Here is a 23,076-nt window from a genome sequence, read left to right as displayed (position 1 = left end):
ATCTGAGGACAACTTCTCACCAGACTGAGTGTCATCAAAAGTTTCCCACGGCGGAAAAGGGTCCCACATCTCAACGTCAGAGTCAGTACACAAACGCCGAAATGACGACATGTGGGGCTCTGGAGTCTCATCACATTTGTTCTTGCCCTTGGAAGAGGCACCCAAACACAAACTAAACTCCTTTCTCATGCCCTCTGGGCCTAGGTATTGGGCCAGTTGGGCCTTGGCCCTCATGAGGTCCTCTTGAACTTTGCGGTGCCTCTGCTCCAACTCCATGATGTGGCCCACAACGCCGTAGGTGGGGTCCCTCACACGCGCCTCCGCTTGGTACACCAGCGTGTTCACTGCCAGCTTTCGCAATTGCGGATCACTCAGTGACTTGATAACGTTCCCCACATTGGCCGCGCCGAACACGTGGTGCACGCATGCGAACATTTGGATGTTCTCTGCTGGGAAGTACGGCGCAAACAAACAGTATTGCCCACACCTCCTACGTTGGTACTTGCATGCACCACATGGTACTTTTCGCGTTGAAGTTGGCCTCTCCATGCAGTGCTTAAATCAATTCGAGAAAGAGAAATGTGCTTACTGCTTACTGTTGTAAGAAATGGAGATAATGGTGCAAAGAATACAATTAGTGACAAAGGTTATTGCCTTCTTCAATGAGATTTTATTCTTTATATCATCTTGTATTTATACCCCCACATTGGAAACTGCTTATATTAAATATTGATTAGATACATATTAAAAGAGAATAAGCATTTAATAATTAAAAACATATTAACAAAATAAATATGTACCTAAAAAATTCCATGTATTAATATTGCTTGTTTTAAAAAAATTGCATTAATTGTTGATCAATTAAAATTATTATTAATTTTGTTTTAATTTATCATATAATAACTTTGTCATAGAATGATAATATAAAAATATTACATTTGCAATTTTTTTTCCATAAACAAAAAGGTGAAATTTTTTACAATGTCAACATTGGAAAATGTTTCTTAGACACTTATATGTTAATCTATATACCTAAAAGAGAAAGAAAGAAAAAAGAAAAAGAAAGATAGAAGAGAAAGAGATGAGTGAAATGTAATAATATGGTTAAGAGAGGGATAAAAGAAATGTGGAGTGTAATCACACATCATTATCGATATATAATTAAAGAAAAAAATAATTAAAGGAATAATTTAATAAAAATATAATTAAGGAAAAAAATTAATACCAACAATTTGTTGGTTTGAGTGCTCTTAATCAAGATGCCGAACTTGAGTTTTATGAATGGAAAAAAATACATGGTTGAGAAGAGAGATCTTAATATTGATTACCTATTAATTAGATTTTTCGGTAAGGATTAGTCATCAGCAGAAATAATCTTCTAAGTAGTTTGAAAGAATAGAAAATACTTCCAGTTTTATTTTTGTATGAATGCTAACACCCTGAGTTTATTTTATATTTTTTTAAAAATAGGATTGCACGCTAGTGTTTTAACTGTCATTCAATGTTTTTGTTATTTATGAAAAAATTGTCATTTAATTTTGTATTAAAGAACGGCATTGAAAAAATTATTTAGAAATAAAAACAAAAATCTGCACTCAATAACATATTATATATTTTCTCTATGTTTGATCTATCCAAAAAATGAAAACTGCAATTAATAAAATATGATGTTGATACTTGATAGAAACTAACTTAAAAATAAATCACGACATTACATAGTATTACTTTATCCGTTCTCTCTAAAATTTTATTATGCACTTAATATAATAAGATGTAGAATTTTTTTAATAAAATTATGTGTCACTTTTATTTTATAAAATATATTTTAATATTTTAATATTTATATTTAAAGAGACCTAGTTTATTATTTAGTCTAGAGTCCATAAAATGTATTAACTTCATTGATAAAATTAATAGATACTTCATATCAATAATTTGGTTATAAAAAATCATAAAAATTAGCTACAAATATTATTTATATGGTGTCTAACTCTTATTTAGAGCCGTCAAAGTGGGTTGTGGCTCGTGGGTCAACCCGGCCCACCTTGAAAATGGGCTGGATCGGGCCAAAAAAATTAAAATTTTATAGTAGGTGGGTATATCTCAATCGGCCCACTTTGACTCGGCCCACCCGGGCTGAACCCGTGGTGGGCCGGGTAGCCCACTAACCCACCAATTTTTTTACAATAAAAATTTAAGTATAATTTGTAGTTAATTTTGTATGATGGGATATTAAAATTTTTTATTTTGGACTTTTATCATGATTTGGATTTAATTTTGTATGATGAGTTATGACTAATGATTATTAATGATGTTAATTTTATGACTATTATGTCAATTTATAATTAATTTAAAATTTTGAATTTTGTTGATAATTTTTTTAAAATGTTTGGTGGGCTGGTGGGCTGGCCTGTATAACCCACCAACCCGTGGTGGGCCGGGCCGGACCAAATTTTTTTTGAGAAAATTAAAAATGGGTTGGATTGGGTTGACTCATTTTTAAAGTGAGTCAAGGTGGGCCGACCTACATGAATCGGGTTAACTCGTTTTGATAGCTTTACTCTTATTCTTCAAAAATACTATAATTGATTCCACTCAATGCAAGCATAAATTAACCATTTTCTTAAATTCACAGTTTCATGATCTTATGATTTCGCATCTTTTTTTTTCTTTTTCTTTTACTAAAATGTTTTTCCTTTTGAGAAATTTATAATCAAATTATTGAATATTCTTTATTTAAAACAAAAGGTAGCATGTGATAAATGTTGATAAGTAAAAAGGTCTTAATTAAGAATCAGAGCTCGGTCCTCAACTTGGGCACAAAATCACGATCATTTGTATCATTTTAAGCCTATAGGAGTCAACTTGATAGAAATAAATTATAATTCCTTATTAAAAAAATGTTGATAAGAACTCTTGCACATGAAATTTAAATAAATGAAGAAACTATCAATGCAATTAAACATAATCATATTAGGTAAAAAAGGAAAAAAAAAAAAAAAAAAAAAAGAAGAAGAAGAAAGGAATCCTATTTATTATTGGATTGAACCGAGCATATGGTACAAGGAGAATAATATTAGACAAACATTCAAGTCAATAGATATCTTTATATCTTATGCCTTATTTAGTGGCTAATATCAATACAAGAAAAATAATGCTAAATTTAATGTAATACCCTTCTTAATATTAATTATCTTAAGACAATATAATAATATTTGAACACCCTTTTATTCCAAAATGGTAAGGGTAACAACCATAATGATGACAATAATATTAGTGGTAACAATAATAATAGTAAAAGTGTGACATCTTCCTATCCCAAAATGTTTAGCACTACTAAAAATAATTAAATTAAAGAGTGGCGAAACCCTTCACTAAAATGTAAAAAATCTTTCACAACATACATTAATGACAAATTTTGTGAGGGAAAAATTTATCATTAAAATAGACATCCCTTTAGTAAGGGAAAATCATGCATGTGAAAAATTTGTGATGGAATACTTCCATTATAACATTGTCAAAAATTTATTAAAAAATGCATCAATTTGTCATGAACAACGAGAAATACTTTCCATTGTTATTGGTGACAAATTCCATTTCTCTCTAATAGAGAGGAATAATGTTCCATCACTATTAAGAATGGAATATACCACTCTCTAATAGTGAGGGATTTATGATTAGTCAGGGATAATGAACTATTTTTTCTCTCTCTAATAGTGAGAGAATTTTTATTCATCACTAACACTAAGGGAATTTTAATGAAGAAATAAAATCTCTTGCCTTTTGTATTAAATTTATTATTATTATTATTGTACCTATAATATGAGGAATTTAAAATATTAATCCCAATTAAAATTTATACAAATATGATTTTCAAAATTTTAATAAATCCAAGCTAATATTTAATAAATTTCATAGCATTCAACAATAATAACTCACATGCCATGCTCAATACTAATTAATAATATTAATAACATTCAATAATAGAAATTCATTTACCAAATTTAATAGTATATGTCTACTAATAGCGTCCAATAAGTACAAAATATACTTCATCTACAAGGTTTAAGATCGGCTAATAACATTCAATAATTAAGTAATAATCATATTTCATCTACCAAGTCTGATCCAGCAACTTCTACTAGTTTCTACATAGTAATCAAAGATAACAAAATACAATCAAAAGTTATCCACAAGCTCATCTAGTTCACTATCTTCTTGTGTGTTATCTTCTTGATTTGTAGGGGGAGGTGGATTACATGGAGGCTGAAAAGATGGATTTCCAAGAGAAATTTGCCATGAATTGAAGTAATTGCTCTTGAACTAGTCATGACTCTTCTTAAGATGAATGAATTAGCTTCTCATGAGTTTGCTAGCGTTCTTTAAAGGTCTTGTTCTCCGTTGAAAATTGGAAACACTACTAGAAAAGTGTCATTTTCCTGTACAAAAATATTCGCATAAATTTTTTGCAAATTTTCCTGTAAAAAAATATTCGCAGAATTTTTTTACGAATTTTCTTGCAAAAAAATATTCGCAGAAATTTTTTGCGAAAAATAATTTACAGATTTTAATTCGCAAAAATAAATTCACAAGTAATGTTTACTAAATGGTAGAAAAATTTTGCAGGTAAATTTTCCTGCGGATTTTCCTGCAAATTTTAATCTGCAGGAAAATAAAAAAATATTTAAATTTATAAGTTTAATATTTTAAAAAAATCTTAAGTCCCACATCGATTGAAAATAAAACAATTAAAGAGTATATAAGTTGGGGCAACACTTACCTTACAAGTTGATTTGTATGGTTGAGTATTAGGCTTATAATCTACAATCTTAGAATTTAAAAGATTATGTATCACATGTTGGAGGCATGAAAATAAATGCTTCGGATGAATTCATTGTGAGCATTTGAAAGTTGAAGAATTATTGATAGAATTTATAGTAATTTCTTTAATTTTTTTCGTAAAAAATATTCCTACAGAATTTTTTGCGAAAAAATTCGCAAGAAACTTTCCTGCGAATTTTCCTACAAATTTTTTTCGCAGGAAACTTTCCTGCAAATCTTTTTTGCAGGAAAATTTCTTGCGCATTTTTTTCGCAAGAAATTTTGCAAGAAAATTTCCTACGAATTTTAAAATTTGCAGAAATATATTATCCACGAAGGTATTACCTGCAGATAAAATTTCGCAGAAAAATTTGTAGGAACAACATTTTCTACGAATTTTTCATAAAAATTCGTAGGAAAAATCGCATGTAATAAGAGAAATTCTAATAGTGAAATTAGATTCCTCATTTGCTCATATTCAAATGGTGACACACCATCAAGTAATGTAGCATAAATTGATTTGTATTTTCCAAACCCAGGACCTAAACCATATACACATCCCTTCTTGTTCATACCTCCAACAATATCATAGAAAATTATATAATTTGACTACTAACTTGACACACCATCATTTGTTATCTCATCTTGTGAATCTCTTTCAACAATCCCCCTTTTGATACTCCTAAAATTAAAAGTTGATTTTAATTGTTATATTGTTAAAAAAACATGTAATATACAAATTAAAGTCATTATAATATAAACCAAAACAAATACGAAAACTACTTTTAACATGAAACAAAATATAACATAACAAGACATGGAAATGCTTTGGTACCAAATTTTAGATTCAACAAATAAAGTTCACAGGTAAACCAAATAAACCAAGTTACTAACGGAGTTGACAATAAAATTAACAACTTACTATCACACAAAAATTGAGAAAATTACAAACATAGTGGCCTACATTTCTCAATAAACTATACATTCAACTATGAAAATTCTACATTGTAACATTCATTGGATTTGACGTCTCAATAGTTGTACTACACAACACTTCACATGGTGACACTTCACACAACTTCTTGTAGGGCATAATCCTTTCATGGATAGCCCTTTCTAAGAAACCCAATTGCTTTTAAGATCATTGACTAAGATTTTTTATTGTGCTTTGTCCTCACTGACATACTTTTTAAGAAATTTTCTAGAAGGTTATCGATCTCTAAATCGCTTTAAGTTAAACATGCTTAATTATGGAGCTTTTAAGTCATGAGCTACCAAAAAATAAAAGCGTCGTGTTGGTATAAGTAGTACTAATTAATTCCTTTAATTCATCCTCAATTGTATAGTCTTACACTTGTAAGAATCCTTAAATCTCTCTCACTCTAGTATGTTCGGGTTGTTACAAGCTTACCAACTTCTGCTTGATTCATCGCTAAACCACACCAAACTAGGAGAGAGGGCCTACTTTAATATCATTTGTAACACTCCTCAAATTTGAGGTCTCAATGGTTGCACCCTATGACACTTCAAATGATGACATTTCACACAACTCCTCATTTGTTATAACCCTTCAACAGTCAGAACCCTTCATGAATAGTCCTTTATAAAATGCACAACCACCTTTAGGATCATTGGCTATCCCCACAAATCAACACAAGATTTTTTAGTGTGCTTTGTCCTTAATCACACATATTTTGAGAAATTTTTCAAAAGGTCATTCATCCCTAATCACTCCAAATCAAGTATACACTTAATTATGGAGTTCTTAAGTCATGAGCTATCGAAAAGTATATGTATCCTGTTGGTATCGGTGTACTAAATTTTTAAGTCATTTTCAATTGTATAGTCACACACCAATATCTCTCTCATTCCAATGTGTTCAGGTTATTATAAGCCCACTAGCTTCCGCTTGGTTCATCCTTTAACCATATCGTACTAGGAGAAAGGATTTGTCTTGATACCAATTGTAACACCTCTCAAATTTGACATCTTAGCGATTGCATTCCATAACACTTCACACTATGACACTTAACACAAATTTCATCAGTTAGAACCCTTCATAAGTAACTCATTAGGATCATCGATTATCCACAAACCAACACAAAACTTTTTAATGTTCTTTGTTCTCACTCACACACTTTCTAAGAAATTTCCTAGAAGGCCACCTTTCCCCAAATCACTCAATCAGACACGGTGAACTATGGAGTTCTTAAGTCATGAGTTATCGAAACATAGATGCATCTTCTCGAGCTAAGTAGTACTAATTAATTCTTAGAAGTCATCCTCAATTGTACAATCTTACTATAACACCCCAAGTTTTATAAATAAATTAAGAATATGATTTAATTAATTAAGGGGGATTTTGAGAAATAATTGAGTTTTTTATTTAATTTTATGTGTTTTAATTAATTCTTTAATAGTGTATTTTGGAAAAATATGTTTTATATTATGGATTATTTTAATTATGGTTTTGTGTTTTAAAAAGAAAATAAGGATAAGAGTAGTTTTTTTTTCTATAAAAGGGGATTACGTGTAATTTGTGTACGCTTTTGGTATTTTATGTTTACATGCACTTCTTCTCTATGTTGTGAAGAACCTAGAGAATTTGAGGCTTCTCAAGAACACCCTATCATTTCCCACCCATCTTTTAGTGCTCATCAAGTTAAAGGGGAGTGAGTACTCTCACTCTAGGGTGTGGGTTGTATGTTAGGTAGAAAGATTGACCCCAATATCTTTTTTGTTCTTGCATGTTGTGATGGAGAAATCTCAATCATTCTTGTAATCTGTGAATTTGTGTTTTGTGTTCTTCTTATGAGCCTTATTTGCGATGACTAAGATGTATGTATGTTTAATTTCATGTTAATCACATAAATAATGAATATATAAGTAACTATAGTTCTTGTAGGAGCCCTAAAGTGTTTAAGTAAAGGGAATTATTGTGATTTGGTGATGTTTTAGGTATAGACATGTTTGATTGATGAGTTATTAGTGTAACATTAGGCTTTAATTTTGTTTTTACTTATTGAGATTAGAAGTTTGAGTTATGGGTTAACTTGTGCGATTTTCACACTCATTGTAAGTTCGTTGAACCTGATGTGGTGTTGGGTTCCATGAGGTGTTGTCGGACATAGGAGTGATAAAGAACATAGGTTGCTATTTGTGTGATTTACTTCGGGTATGGGATGGTACACTACAAAAAAAAGTCAATTTAGCCACCGAAATTAGCGACCGAATTATTTTCGTCGCTAATAGCGACTTAATTAGTGACCGAATTTGACTCGGTAGCAAATTTTATTTAGCGACCGATTTAGCGATCGAAATTTGTAGTGGCTAACAATCGGTCGCTAACATAACAAATGTTTGTTAAATTAGCGACGGAACGGTTTCAGTCGCTAACAAAATTAAAATAATATTATTCATCATGATTTTAGCGACCAAATAGAAAATCGGTCGCTAAAAAAATAAAATAATATTATTTTATAACAATTTTAGCGACCAACTAAAATCGGTGGCTAAAAAATAAATTTTTTTTATTATTTATAATAAGTTTAGCGACTGAAATATAATCGGTCGCTAAATAAATAAAAATAAATATTATTTATAATAATTTTAGCGACCACAATAAATTCGGTCGCTAAAAAAAGAAAAAAAAAATTATTTAAAATAGAGTTAGCGACCAACTTAGAATCGATCGCTAAAAAAAAAAATTGATTATTTATAGTAACGTTAGCGACCGAATTGTAATCAGTGGCTAAAAAATATTAATATTTTTGAAATAATTTTAGCGACCGAAATATAATCGGTCGCAAAATATATAAATATAAATATTTATTATAATAATTTTAGCGACCACAATAAATTCGGTCGCTAAAAAATAAAAAAAAAATATTATTTAAAATAGAGTTAGCGACCAACTCAGAATCGGTCGCTAAAAAAAATATATTGATTATTTATAGTAACGTTAGCGACCGAATTGTAATCAGTGGCTAAAAAATATTTTTGAAATAATTTTAGCGACCGAAATATAATCGGTCGCAAAATATATAAAAAAGAATATTAATTATAATAATTTTAGCGACCACAGGTAAATCGGTGGCTAAGTGAATAAAAAAATTATAATATATATAGTAATTTTAGCGACCGAATTGGAATCGGTCACTAAAAAGAATAAAAATATTATTATTTATAATAATTTATAAAAAATGTTTTCATTTTAATTTCTTGTAAAATAATTATAATATTTAATTTTTCATCATTAAAAAATTACCATTATATGATTTAATTTTTTTAATTTAATTAGTTACTATAATACTCTTAGTCACTATATTGACACTACAACAAAATTTAATATTACTGGCAATTATTTAATTTTTTGATTTAATACTGGATTTCTTTTTATTATAATATTTTAATATATTTTATTTGAAATATCAGTTAAAATATTTTATTATCTTTTTATTTTAATTTATTGTAAAATAATTAGAATATTTAATTTAGTATCAGTAAAAAAATAACTATTATAAGATTTAATTTATTTAATTTTATTATTTATTATAATATTTTTAGTCACTGTATTGATAAAAAAATATTTGTAATTAAAATATATTTTAAAATTTTAATTAATTCATTATCATTCACTCACTTTATTAAAAATTGATAAAATATAATTAATTTTCAATTAATTTAATATAATAAAAAATTTAAAATACATATCTAAAACTTACAACAATTTTAAATACAAATATTTAATTAATTTTAATATATACTAAATTTAATATTAGAAAATTTATTATGATTTTAGTTATCATTTTTATTATCTTGTAATCAAATATTGGGTTTCTTTTGATTATAAAACATAGTAAATAAAATATAAAATCTGTATTAGTTTCTTTGATAATTTTTTTAATTAATTTTAATATATAATAAATTTAATATCAATATATTTATCTGGATTTCAGTTATAATTATTATAATTTTTTGATTTAATATTAGATATCTTTTGATTATAAAACATAATAAATAAAATCTAAAATATGTAGCAATTTCTTTGATACAAATATTTATTATAATTTTAGTTATGACTTTTATAATCTTTTGATTTAATACTAGATTTCTTTTGATTATAATATTTTAATGTATTTTATTTGAAATATCAGTTAGAATATTTTATTATATTTTCATTTTAATTTATTGTAATTAGAATATTTAATTTAGTATCACTAAAAAATAACTATTATTAGATTTAATTTATTTAATTTTATTATTTATTATAATACTTTTAGTTACTGTATTGATAAAAAAATATTTGTAATTAAAATATATTTTAAAATTTTAATTAATTCATTATCATTCACTCACTTTATTAAAAAATTGATAAAATATAATTAATTTTCAATTAATTTAATATAATAAAAAATTTAAAATACATATATAAAATTTGCAACAATTTCTTAAATACAAATATATAATTAATTTTAATATATACTAAATTTAATATTAGAAAATTTATTATGATTTTAGTTATCATTTTTATTATCTTGTAATCAAATATTGGATTTCTTTTGATTATAAAAATAGTAAATAAAATCTAAAATCTGTATTAGTTTCTTTGATAAATTTTTTTAATTAATTTTAATATATAATAAATTTAATATCAATATATTTATCTGGATTTCAGTTATAATTATTATAATCTTTTGATTTAATATTAGATATCTTTTGATTATAAAATATAATAAATAAAATGTAAAATGTGTAGCAATTTCTTTGATACAAATATTTATTATAATTTTAGTTATGACTTTTATAATCTTTTGATTTAATACTAGATTTCTTTTGATTATAATATTTTATTATTTTATTTGAAATATCAGTTAGAATATTTTATTATATTTTCATTTTAATTTATTGTAAAATAATTAGAATATTTAATTTAGTATCACTAAAAAATAACTATTATTAGATTTAATTTATTTAATTTTATTATTTATTATAATACTTTTAGTCACTGTATTGATAAAAAATATTTGTAATTAAAATATATTTTAAAATTTTAATTAATTCATTATCATTCACTCACTTTATTAAAAAATGATAAAATATAATTAATTTTCAATTAATTTAATATAATAAAAAATTTAAAATACATATATAAAATTTGCAAAAATTTCTTAAATACAAATATATAATTAACTTTAATATATACTAAATTTAGTATTAAAAAATTTATTATGATTTTAGTTATCATTTTTATTATCTTGTAATCAAATATTGGATTTCTTTTGATTATAAAAATAGTAAATAAAATCTAAAATCTGTATTAGTTTCTTTGATAAAAATATTTAATTAATTTTATTATATAATAAATTTAATATCAAGATATTTATCTGGATTTGAGTTATAATTATTATAATCTTTTGATTTAATATTAGATATCTTTTGATTATAAAACAATAAATAAAATCTAAAATGTGTAGCAATTTCTTTGATACAAATATTTATTATAATTTTAGTTATCAATTTTATAATCTTTTGATTTAATACTAAATTTATTTTGATTATAATATTTTAATATATTTTATTTGAAATATCAGTTCAAATATTTTATTATCTTTTCATTTTAATTTATTGTAAAATAATTATAATATTTAATTTAGTATCATTATTAAAATAATTATTATAAGATTTAATTTTATTATTTATTATAATACTTTTAGTCACTGTATTATTAAAAAAATATTTTTAAATAAAATATGTTTTAAAATTTTAATTAATTCATTATCATTCACTCATTTTATTAAAAAGTGATAAAATATAATTAATTTTCAATATTATATTTTATTATGATTTTTATTATTATTTTAGTTATAATTTTTATTATCTTTTGATATAATATTAAATTTTTTTTCATTATAAAACATAATAAATAAAATTTAAAATCTATAGTAATTTCTTTGATAAAATAATTAATTTTAAAATTAAATAAATTTAATATTAAAAAATTTATTATAATCTGACTTATAATGTTTCATAATTTTTTTTTACTTTCGCGGGCTCATAAACTCAGAGCAACCATGGCTAAGGGTTTCAAAACGCCCCTCCCTCCTAAAATTTCCCTTTCCTTATAGTCGCGCTAGGGTTTCAGCCATTGTCCCTCCTAATTTGCTAATCTCTACTTTCTTGCAATCTTTGTCAACCACAAGCTTAGTTCCAAATTATTTGTTTTAGGGCATAGAAAAGAAGACTGCCAAGTTACGAGGAAGTGAGAAGGCTGTAGTAGGTACTGCAGTTGCAAAGCTGCTTCCTGGACAGCCACGTGTTGAGGTAAACCATTGAAGATTCTCTATTACTGGAAACTAAAATATGTCACTGCCTTTACAGATATGCAGATTGAGCTTGTATTACGCATATTTGCCTATTTTAATTTTTGGAATTTGCTTGCTATGCTTTTGGGATTCTTAGTATATTAGCATATGACTAGAAATTGTTTTGCTTACCTTTAGGTGGTTGGGGATGAGAGAGATGTTAATTAACATGGGACAGGTTATGAAAATTGGCAGAGATATATACCTTATACTATGTTCTTGAGGGCTGTATAAGGAGAAAAAAAGTATGTTATTGCCTTATTTGAATCAATTTGACCACGTCCGTAGAGGTGGAGAATACTGAACCTTATTTCAAAGTGTCAAGTGAATTCTCTGTTAATGAGACAATTCCCCTTAACCATTGGGAGAATAATGCCAAAAGCACAATAAAGTCAAACACTGTCTATTTCAGCTGAAAATACCAAATAAAATGCATTACCACCCTCGATACTCTGAAGAGTGCTTACTTTTTTGTATTTAGAGAGCAATGAGAAGAGCAATACACTTATTAAGATAATCCAAGATTATTTTGGGAGATTTCAGCTGTTTTTGAGTAAAAATAAAAAGAGTTTTGCAAAGTAAGCTACATGTTTGGAACAATAGCTAGAATTTGTAAAATGTTTTTCTTTTTTCTCTGAAAAATAAGTTATTTTCATGTATTTGAAAATTAAATACTTTAAAATTATTTTTCAGTGAACTTATCCAAATAAAAATTTATTCCAATTATAATTGATTATACATATAATTGATCATTGAAATAATGAAATTTCCATAGCTTTCCCAAACACACTCTAATAGACTTTTAGATGTCTTTGTTACCCCATTACAAGTTTTATGTTTGAAACAAGACATAAAGTTTATAAATCCATGTTAGGTTCACCTGGCCAGCCCAACCACATTGAGCACGAAAACACCTCCACATTGCAAATTCACTACATCACACATATGGCAGAAAAACACATCACTTCAAAAACATATATTGTTGCCACATTCACAAAGCAAGTAGATGAAGCATACCCATCAGATATAATGTGAAAAGACAAACTCCTCTCCTTTAACTGCCCACCTTTGCACTAGCATATCAAAACAAACAAAATTCAGAAACCTACTTAAAAACCAGATACATTCAAATACTTAATATTAATTCATCTTTTTATTTAGGTTTTTACATTCCCTCAAACAAAAAGTCAAGAATAAGGCTAGGGTAGAAGGTTCAATTTGTGAAGCCTATTTAGTGGAGGAGACATCTACCTTTGCTTCATTTTACTATCCTGATCATATTGAAACAAGAAGGACAAGGATGCCGCGAAATGTTGAAGCTAGTGAAGGTTCTTCATCTAGTCCTCCTATATCAATTTTTAATTACCCAGGAAGAGCGACTGGCAAATCAAAGACGTACTTTTTAGACCAACGTGACCTTGAAGCTGCCCACTTGTATGTTCTTCAAAATTGTGAAGAGGTTGAGCCATATTTAGAGTAAGATATTAATGTTTGATCCTAATATACAACTTTAACTATACATCTTAATCACCTTATGATGTGTAGTTTGAATAATCTTTTTTTTTCCCAGTATTTATACTGAATTTTTAAGGGAGCTTGATCCTACTGCTTCGGATGCTCAAATTGACAAAGACATTTCAACAAGTTTTCCTACATGGTTTAAAAAATATGTAGGTTAACATTTTATAAGTTATCCAAATACTTTTTCCAAAATAATATGATTTACAACGTTCATTGTTAAATTCTGTAGGTTCTAAATTCAGAAAATAATATTCAAGATCCACTTTTGGTTAATCTGGCTTGGGGTCCTAAAAGAAAAGTTGAATCATGGCATACCTACATCATCAATGGATACAAATTTAACACTATTTGTTGGAGTCAAGGCATGAAGTCCTCTAATCATGGTGTTTACGTACGAGGAACCAATGGTCAATTAGAATATGATTTTTATGGAATATTGTCTGATATTATTCAATTGGACTACACTGGCTTCCCATTAATGAAGTTAGTTTTATTCAAGTGTGATTGGTTTGATAATACTCTTGGTATAGGGACAAAAGTAGATAATAAGTATGGGATTGTTGAAGTGAAGGAATCACGAAAATATAAAAAAGCATATGACCCATTTATATTTGCGCAACAAGCAGAACAGGTTTATTACACGACATATCCTGAGGGACATCGAGGTTGGTTGGCAGTAATTAAGACAAAAGCACGTAGTAGAATCATTGATAATATAACAAGTCAAAATGAACAAGAAGATCCATACCAAGATGACGAGCTTCTAGGACTTCAAATACAACATGTTGACCCAAATGTCATTAACGATTCTCTTATGGATGTTAGTGGAGACGGAGAAGAAATAGACAAACAATTATTGAATGAAACAAATTTAGATGTAACAGATGAGGATGAATACAAGTCAAGTGATAGTGAAACTGAAAGTGATTTTGATGATACACATTCCTCTTAGGTAATTCATGCATTAAAATAATTGGCATAGATTATTTTTATTATTCTTTTTAAATATTTGCATGATTATGGTTTGTAATAATTATTTGTAGTGAATATGAGAGGGAAGATAACTGACACGTTTTGGTGTAGAAAACATGATCAGGTTTGAGTTTATTATTAGAGTTGGGTTACTTGTTCACTAAACTTTCATTTCTTCCTTATGTTTTTGTTTATTCTTTGATGATATATATAAATATATATATATATATATATATATATATATATATATATATATAATATTTTGACTTACAGATGACAGATAGAGGTAGAGGTGGTGGTCGTAGGCCACCTAATCGTGGTGGTAGAGGTCATATTCGAGGGAGAGCTCCATCCACCACAAACTCTCCAACTAATATTCACATCTCAACTTCAGAGTCAACAAATCCTGTTGGACAGAGTTCACAACATGCCCTTCAAGAAGAACATAATCCCACAATTGTAGGAGAATCGGTTCCTGGTACTTTTTTAAGAGAAGACACACCATCGACACTAGAAGGTTCACTTACACCTGAGTATCCACCACCTTCAGAGTCTGGACATCCAGATGATCAGAGGCCTTGGCTTTATGCAGAAAAAGGAGAGTAAGTAAATTTTGATTTTATACTTCCTTTTGCTATAATATTATATATCCTAAACTTTGACAATATCTTTTTACATAGGTTTACACCAGCCAATGGACCGACCCTCTGTTGTCATTTCAAGAATCATTAGGCAAAAATTTGATCAACCAAGTCCTTCTTGGAAGAAAGTAACACTTGACCTTCGAGACAGATGGTTTGGAGAGTTTAAGGTATATTGAGTTGGATTTTCATTTAAAATGTGTTATTTGTTGAATTATGTTTGTTGAATAACTCACTTTTTTTTTTTTACAGAAAGAGTTTAGGTGGGATCCACAACAAGAGCAAGTCATCAGGTCTGTTTTTGAAACAAAAGGTTCACGCATTTTAAAAAATGCCATGAACAAGGTCAGGAATGGTCAAGATAAGGGGACATGGATTCAAGCTAGTGTTCGAGCAGCTTTGGACCAACATTGGAGTTCTGAGAGTTTCAAAAATAAGAGTTCAACTGCCAAGGCAAATCGAGCTGTTGATAAGGGGGCTTCAGCATATTGTGGTGGCTCTATATCCACAGCAGCTCATTATGAGAAATTGGTATTTTTATTTCAACTTTAATCTCAATATTATTTGACTCTGATACTATAATTAAAAATCAAGCTGCATAGTTTTAATCTGTGGGAGAGGAACAATAAACTGCTATTGAAATTGAAATGACAGTGAATAAACTACAAAATTATTAATAAAACTTAATTGAAGTAAAACAAAAGAATAGAACATGGTGGGAAAATTAAAAAATACACATACCCTCCTTCTTGCTTTTGAATAGATTATGCTTCCTCATCATAAGTACAACCTGTAGTTTTAGAGTAGGGATCATTGCACCAAGAGTCAGAGAGACAAAAGTATAGCTACATCAGTAATGTTAGAATTAATCATAATGTCCAAGTTAATCATAAACTCATTTTCTGGACATAAAATTCAAAAGGTAAGATTCCCACTCCGTAAGTTTCAATAGTTGAAATGATAACACTTAGTTAACTTGAAGAAGTAATTAGATTTTACGGTGTCTAAATTCTGTTTTGATAGAAAGTGTATCATACTATTATTATTAACCGAGTCATGCCATGGAAAGTAGATTTGGCGATTTTTCTGGATCTGTTTTCGGTTCATAATCCTATTGAGCCAAATAAAAGTAGATAGACATAAAAAGTAAAAACTACCCATGATCCTGACCTTGGCTTCGCTGTCTAGGATTACAGACACTGATCTAGGCATGTACTTTCCTGTTCAGACATAATTGAAGTAAAGCACAAATTAGAAAATCACATGATGCATACTGCATAGTAGTTAAGAATTATGCCACTGCATAACAGGGCTGCATCATAACTGTACCTTCTGGTGTTTCTACATATAACTCAGCACCCTGTGCAAGAATGGATCTGCCTTTTTCAAAGTCAAAGTCTAAATCATTGTTGTCTTCAAGGGGCAAGATAGGAACTCCCCCATTCAATCTGTTCTTGCATCCTGATCTTACTTTAAGTGTGGCTGCTCCTTTTAATGCTGCAGTTGGCAACAGTTTTTGGTCCATAAATCATTTATCAATTTATCAATTTGGGATTCCGGGCTGCGTTAATAAAAGACAAGTTGTTTTATTGTTTGCAGCATTTTTTTTAATTGTGAAAATTATATTATTTCAATAATTTATTATATGAAAATTATAATTTTATAGTTGATATAATTAAATAAAATTTTGTTTAGATACGTTGATAGAAAACAGATTTTAAAATGTTTAATTTTCTTTATATGTGGTAAAAAAAAGTTATTTAGTAAATCAGTTTAAAAGAAGGCAAAAAAAACACCGCTGAAAAATATTTATAAGCTTCAAATTTTCAACTTCACAAGAATAACTTATATTTTAGGAAAAGAAATCTGTTTATAAATTTAACCTATTGTTTCAAACATATTTTTTTTTGTGAACAATTTCTTTTCTGAACAAAATAGTTGAAATTAAGAGATTTAATCTCTCCCAATCACCATCTCAGTATAACAACAAAATAAATTAGAAAAAAAGAAGGGAAACTCTATCGACATATTTACATTCTCTTACTCTTTTTTCAACACACTTTTTAATTAGTTAAAATTTTATTTAAAAATATAAATTTTGATAACTTCACAATTTATTTATTGAATTTCTCATGATTTTTTAGTTTTAAATGTGTTAAGACCCAAGAAATAGTTGATTTTACTTTTTTGTCTTTTATAATATACTATAAAATTCCAATAAATTGTTGGCTCTTAATTTGTAAGACACACAAGTGATTCATTTGTTTGATGGTTGATGTGCTTGGTCAAAGGGACAGTGAAATAGAACTTGTGGGGCTCTACAACGTGCAACACACCAATATGATTATGAACACATAGTTGACAACATCCCAGACCATTCAGATTAATAATTTACAAACATTCAGGGTCTATATCTTTTCCTTTTAAAAACCTATCATTTAACTCAACTATTAACCCCAGCTACATGATTCTTTAAAAATATTTTCATCAGATTAATAATTTAAAATATGATAATTATAGTAAGCTATATTAAAATATGATCTATAAAAATTAATGAAGATATATATTTTATAATTTGTATTGATATCATAATTTTAGCAACAATCTAATAAAAGTTAAACCCTTTATAATTTATTTACTTTAATTGCATGTTTTTCTAAAGAGAAATATATATGATGTTCTTGTAGATCCATTATACATGATGTATAAAATTTTATTTTCACTCTAAAAGATGATTTGTAAAACATATTTAAATATGTAGTCTAAGGAATTTCAACGACCACCAACTGCATGGGAGATAGTGGAGAAAACAAAAAAGTTGAAGACTGGAGATTGGGTTAATGACAAGACCCGGGACCTTGCTGTAAGTTTTACCTTTCAACTTTTCTAAATATATTTTGAAGTTTATCTTTATATATTAATTGTAAAAATATGATGTTTTAATTTATTTTGCAGGAAAGATATCAAAAACGTCGAGAGGAGGTCTTGCAGTGTACTGGGGAAGGAACATCTACACAAGAGTCTCTTGCCTCTATCAATGAAAATGAAATATATTTAGGTGTTGTAGGTGAGAATAACAAAGGACATGTCTATGGACTTGGTACTTTGAGCAAAAAGTTTAGTCGGTCAACACATGCTCAATCTACTTTAAGTCAACCTCCAATTGTAGAGGCAATAGAGGAAATGCGTCAAACAATTGAAAAATTGAATGCTGAGCTTCTAGCAAAGGAAGATAAGGAGAGGATGCTTGAGCAAAAGATGGAACAATTAATGAAAAATCATGAGTTGCAAAATGAGCACATGAGACAGCAAAGTGAGTGTATGCATCAACAAGATCAGCAGATGCAGTTAATCTTACGACACTTTCAGATTAACTCTCTTATGCCAGGGCCTAGTTTACCAACTACCACTATGGATGATCCCAGACACCATGTTGAGGACGAGCAGCATGATCATGTTGATGATACACCAAAAGATTGTTGATTGTATGTGTATTTCTCTTTTATGATATCATATACTTGTTTTAGTTTTTATTATTAGTTAAATGTTATATACTCCTTTTGGATGCTTTTAGTTAGTTGTGTATTTGATGACTTATTTTGGATGTTTTATATTAATTGTGGTTTAGAAAATTTTATTTCATTTTTACTATTAGTTATTAGTTAAATGTTATTTTTTTTATTCTTTTTATTAGTTGTGATTTTGTAGATTGTATCATATATTATATATTTTAATTACTTTTATTATGATATTAGGACTATATATGCATTATCAATTTTAATGTTATTGTTTCATTGTTAAACAGGTTCAAAATAAAAATGAAAATAAAATATATAGTGTTTAAGGTATAAAATTAGCGATCATGTCTAAAAATAAAGTAAGCCTAGCGATCGAATTTAGCGACCGAAAAAATTTAGTTTTTTTATTTTTTTTCAAAAGTAAAATTATGTTTAGCGACCGATTTAGCGACCGAAATGAAAATTAACTTTTTACTATAACAAAATTTAGCGACTGATTTAGCGACCGAAATAAAAATTATTTTTTAAATAATAAAATTTAGCGACCGATTTAGCGACCGAATTAGAAATTATTTAAAAAAAAAAAACTAAAAAAACACACTTAGTGACCACTTTAGCGACTGAAATTAAAACCGTTTTTAACTAAAACATATTTAGCTAGCGACCGAAATTAAAAATAATTTTTTATTTTAAAAAATGTTAGCGACCGAATTAGCGACGGAAAGGGAAATCATTTTTTAAAAAACTAAAAATTAATAACACAATTAGCGACCGATTTAGCGACGTTTTTTTCAGTCGCTAATTTGGTCCCCATATACTATGGCGACCATAATCATAGTGACCAATTAGCGACCGAAATTTTCGGTCGCTAATCAGCGACCACCAGTATTTCCGTCGCTAAACAACTTTGCGACCAGGGTTTTTGCAACTACTTCAAATCGGTCGCTAATTCGGTCGCTAAATTAAATAGCGACCGATTTGAGCAATTTAGCGACCGATTTTGGTGGTCGCTAAAATCCTTTTTTTTGTAGTGGTATATGTTGGGTTGGGATCTCCAAGGGATCCCCTATGTAATCTCATCGACTCCGATCCTTCTAAAGAGCAACGCGTGCTCTCTACGTGAATTACAAATAACTAATATTAATTAATGGTATAAGAGAGAGTGATGACTGGGTAATTGATTTATTGTAAATCATAATCTTATACTTATCCTTAAAGGTTTGATAATGATGATGTGTGGTGTAATTGTGTATGGGTCATGTGATGATCATGTAATGTGAAGTCTAAGTTAAGGTTTGGGCGTGTTTGTCTAGTAGTGATATGAGTAATGCATATAATATATACTTGTGATATTGTGATGATGAGATAACTTGATAAGTGTATTGGTTCTTGTGTGGCATGCATCATGAGCATAACTTGTTTGTGATGGACACGATACGAAATACAATAACTGGGGAAGGTCCCCCTTATGTATGCTTGGGGATTTATGACCTTGGGGACAACAAGGTTTGAAAGCCTCAATTTCGCCTGTTTGTATGCATGGGATAAAACTTACACGACACAATTGTCTCGACATGCCCTGATGTATCTCTTCCTACTATAGAGTGTTGTGATGGTTTAATTTGGCATGTTCTCATGGGTTATTCTATGTGTGCCTTTAGGCAAAGGTAAATGTTTTATTGGTGCCACATGCATGATGTACACCAAAGTCCATATCCATTGCACTATGTGTATCATGAGCAATTCATTGTATAGATATTTTGTGACTAATTATATTGTGTGTGTGTGTGTGTATATATATATATATGTATATATATATATATATATATATATATATATATATATATATATATATAATTGATGTGCCATGTTTTGTTATGTTTGGCTATTCGATTATATTCTACCCTAGTAGCCAAAGTTAGACGTTTCTCATTCCTTTTTCCTTTTGTTGGTGTTTTGTATATGCTTTTTCGAGTGAGGATCACCACTTAAATGATGAGGTTGGAGATGAGTATTAGGCCTCATACAAGGTATTGTACTCTGATAGGATATGACATTGGGATTGTAATTATGATTTCATGTTTTTGTTGGTTTCTTCATTTTAGGACCTTATTTAGTTTTCCTTGTGTAATTACTTTATTAGTCTTTTGTTTTAGTTTTGGTTTGATTTCATTTTATTATGTGATACTTCTATCCGAGGGAATTTGCAAACTTTTTTATTTAGTATAGTTTATTTTCGAACTTTTTTTCCATCTTTATTATTTTATATGCTTATGTTAGTGGATTCTGATGTATCTGAAAGGTTATATATATCATGCTAAGTCAACTACAAATAGAATTAATGACATCTAAACAACTAATTAATGAAAAATAAACTACTAATACACCAACTCAAAGAATATACAAGTCATTCTTACACGATATGTAAATTTAAACCTTCTCCATTATTACAATACAAGTAAATTGCCATCAGAAAAAATTTAATAGTAAATCAATAACAACAATTAGGTGCTCTATCACATTACAATACAAGGTAATAATCACATATTGCATGATATTTAGGGGCTAGGTTGCCCCCTAAAAATTAATGGTTATGCTTAACAATCTCAAACAAGATTCACAATCAACAACAAATTCTACATTATACGATATTCATAAATAATTCTACATGAAATGAAGATGTTTCCCTTAAAGTTGTGCCACTATATATTACAGTTTTCTTTTGTCCTCTTAATTAGATTAGTTTTTTTTTTTTCAGTTTTAAATTTGTCTCTTCATGTTCCAATTTAAAATACTAAACCACATATCCAAATGGAATAATCATATGCCCAAGTTGGTTCCCAACTTATTATCATGTTCATGTGTCAATTCAATTTCACACTCACCACTATAGAAAAGTTATGAAGAAACTCAAAAAAGGAAAAACTGGAAAGGGGTTGTCAAATGAGGTACAACCTAAAAGATGTGAAAATACGTGATTAAAAGAACATGTAAAAAAACTTTTACATTATCACCAAGCTAATTAATTTTTTTAAAAAAAAATTGGTTTGTGCATCCTTCAATCTATCTTATTTCTTCTCATACATGTCACTCTACTTTTCTTATGCGTGGTTCTCTTTGACTGTTCGACTCTTCTTCGATCCCTCCCATTCTTTTTCACTTTTTTTTCTACAGTCCATAAAACCTCGACCCCTCTATTATGCATGTTATAGATTTCTTGTGTCGCTAAATTATAGTTGTCATTCTTCGACGATTATATTGAATTACTCTTCATCACAATACCATACGTGCATTCTTTTAATTTGAGGTAAGAGAAAGTAATATCCAAAATGAATAAAATCAACAAAAAAAGAATGTCAGCAATCAAACAAATTGTACAAATTGGTTTAAAAAATTAATATAGATGAAAAAACAATAATAAATCTAAATGATGATGTCCTCACATGGTGTTTTCTTAATTGTCAAATATGTGTATATATTTTGTTATATTAGGCAATTATTTGGGATGTCTTATATTTCATAATCATGATTTTACCTAGAATAAGTAATAAAATTAGAATAATTAATTCCACAAAGACATTTTTTTTATATACTTTTAGATATAGAGAAAACATGAGAAGAGAAAGTTCAATAAAAGAATTGAGATATACAAAAGTTGATGAAGAGTTTTTATTAAGCGTTTCACTTAAAACAAACCACTTTAGTCACTTAAACGAGACTTGACAAACAACCTCTCAAACGTTATATTGAAGAACTGTTTAAGTAAGTCATATACTTGCTTAAGTGAGAAAAGGCAGAAACTTAATTGATTTTTCATAATAAGCTTGCTTGAAGCGAGTCATTCCCTCTTTTAAGCAATAGGTGACAAAGAGTTGTTAAGGAAGATTTTTAAGACTTACTTAAACAAGCGAATCTGGTCACTAGAGTCAGTCCAATATTATTAGATCTAAAAATAAAAATAAAAATAAAAATATTTTAACATCCTTTAATATAAAAATAAAAATATTTTAGAGATGGATCTTGAAAAAATAATTATATTTATATATTTTTGGAGATGGGCCTTCTAGACTTTTAAAAATACAAAAGTGACTTTTGAGTTATAGACTTTAAAAAATTTATATAAATATTAATGTAAAATATTTTTTCTAAAGGACCTAAACCAAGAATTTTGTTTGCCTCATGCTTGAACCGGCCTTGTTGGTCACTTAAGCGTGTAAACCACGACAAAACCCACATCTA

General features: G+C 28.2%; 3 protein-coding genes across 6 annotated transcripts; 1 reads left to right on the top strand and 2 right to left on the bottom strand.

Annotated features, from left to right (window-relative positions):
* Window positions 1-16: 16 nt before the first annotated feature.
* Window positions 17-549, bottom strand: LOC109814438 (LOB domain-containing protein 24). Its single transcript, XM_083069713.1, has 2 exons — window positions 90-549; window positions 17-24 (listed from the first exon to the last, which is right to left on the bottom strand). Exons 1-2 carry the CDS (start codon window positions 547-549, stop codon window positions 17-19), a joined length of 468 nt encoding a protein of 155 aa, XP_082925839.1.
* Window positions 550-11,883: 11,334 nt separating this feature from the next.
* Window positions 11,884-18,980, top strand: LOC109794080 (uncharacterized). Of its 4 annotated transcripts, XM_083068366.1 has the most exons (9): window positions 11,884-12,144; window positions 13,347-13,855; window positions 13,936-14,658; window positions 14,750-14,802; window positions 14,952-15,280; window positions 15,359-15,489; window positions 15,572-15,850; window positions 18,081-18,182; window positions 18,275-18,980. In XM_083068366.1, the coding sequence occupies exons 5-9, from the start codon at window positions 15,244-15,246 to the stop codon at window positions 18,800-18,802; spliced, it is 1,077 nt and encodes a 358-aa protein (XP_082924492.1). In that variant the 5' UTR covers window positions 11,884-12,144; window positions 13,347-13,855; window positions 13,936-14,658; window positions 14,750-14,802; window positions 14,952-15,243; the 3' UTR covers window positions 18,803-18,980. The 4 variants fall into 4 exon arrangements, with proteins under 4 accessions (XP_082924492.1, XP_082924491.1, XP_082924493.1 ...); XM_083068365.1 differs by having other exon boundaries at window positions 13,347-14,658; XM_083068367.1 differs by lacking the exons at window positions 13,347-13,855; window positions 13,936-14,658.
* On the bottom strand, window positions 12,884-16,879 carry LOC145949343 (uncharacterized). Its single transcript, XM_083068369.1, has 5 exons — window positions 16,649-16,879; window positions 16,490-16,539; window positions 16,061-16,109; window positions 13,203-13,258; window positions 12,884-13,117 (listed from the first exon to the last, which is right to left on the bottom strand). The coding sequence occupies exons 1-4, from the start codon at window positions 16,842-16,844 to the stop codon at window positions 13,206-13,208; spliced, it is 348 nt and encodes a 115-aa protein (XP_082924495.1). The 5' UTR covers window positions 16,845-16,879; the 3' UTR covers window positions 12,884-13,117; window positions 13,203-13,205.
* Window positions 18,981-23,076: the final 4,096 nt, after the last annotated feature.

The sequence above is a fragment of the Cajanus cajan genome, chromosome 2 (assembly GCF_000230855.2).
Source record: "Cajanus cajan strain Asha chromosome 2, NIPB_CcT2T_4, whole genome shotgun sequence".
NCBI classification, from domain to species: Eukaryota; Viridiplantae; Streptophyta; class Magnoliopsida; order Fabales; family Fabaceae; genus Cajanus; species Cajanus cajan.
The sequence above is the reverse complement of the archived record's forward strand: the minus strand, read 5'-3'. Positions and strand labels throughout refer to the sequence as shown.

Excerpts from the sequence above, each read along its gene's own strand:
- LOC109814438 (XM_083069713.1), bottom strand. The coding sequence starts at position 549 with ATGGAGAGGCCAACTTCAACGCGAAAAGTACCATGTGGTGCATGCAAG.
- LOC109794080 (XM_083068368.1), top strand. The coding sequence starts at position 15,244 with ATGATCAGAGGCCTTGGCTTTATGCAGAAAAAGGAGA. Across the intron at positions 15,281-15,358 it reads CTTTATGCAGAAAAAGGAGA|GTTTACACCAGCCAATGGAC; the intron begins GTAAGTAAATTT and ends CTTTTTACATAG. Across the intron at positions 15,490-15,571 it reads GATGGTTTGGAGAGTTTAAG|AAAGAGTTTAGGTGGGATCC; the intron begins GTATATTGAGTT and ends TTTTTTTTACAG.
- LOC145949343 (XM_083068369.1), bottom strand. The coding sequence starts at position 16,844 with ATGGACCAAAAACTGTTGCCAACTGCAGCATTAAAAGGAGCAGCCACA. Across the intron at positions 16,540-16,648 it reads ATATGTAGAAACACCAGAAG|GAAAGTACATGCCTAGATCA; the intron begins GTACAGTTATGA and ends ATGTCTGAACAG. Across the intron at positions 13,259-16,060 it reads ATTCAAAAGCAAGAAGGAGG|TGCAAAGGTGGGCAGTTAAA; the intron begins GTATGTGTATTT and ends TTGATATGCTAG.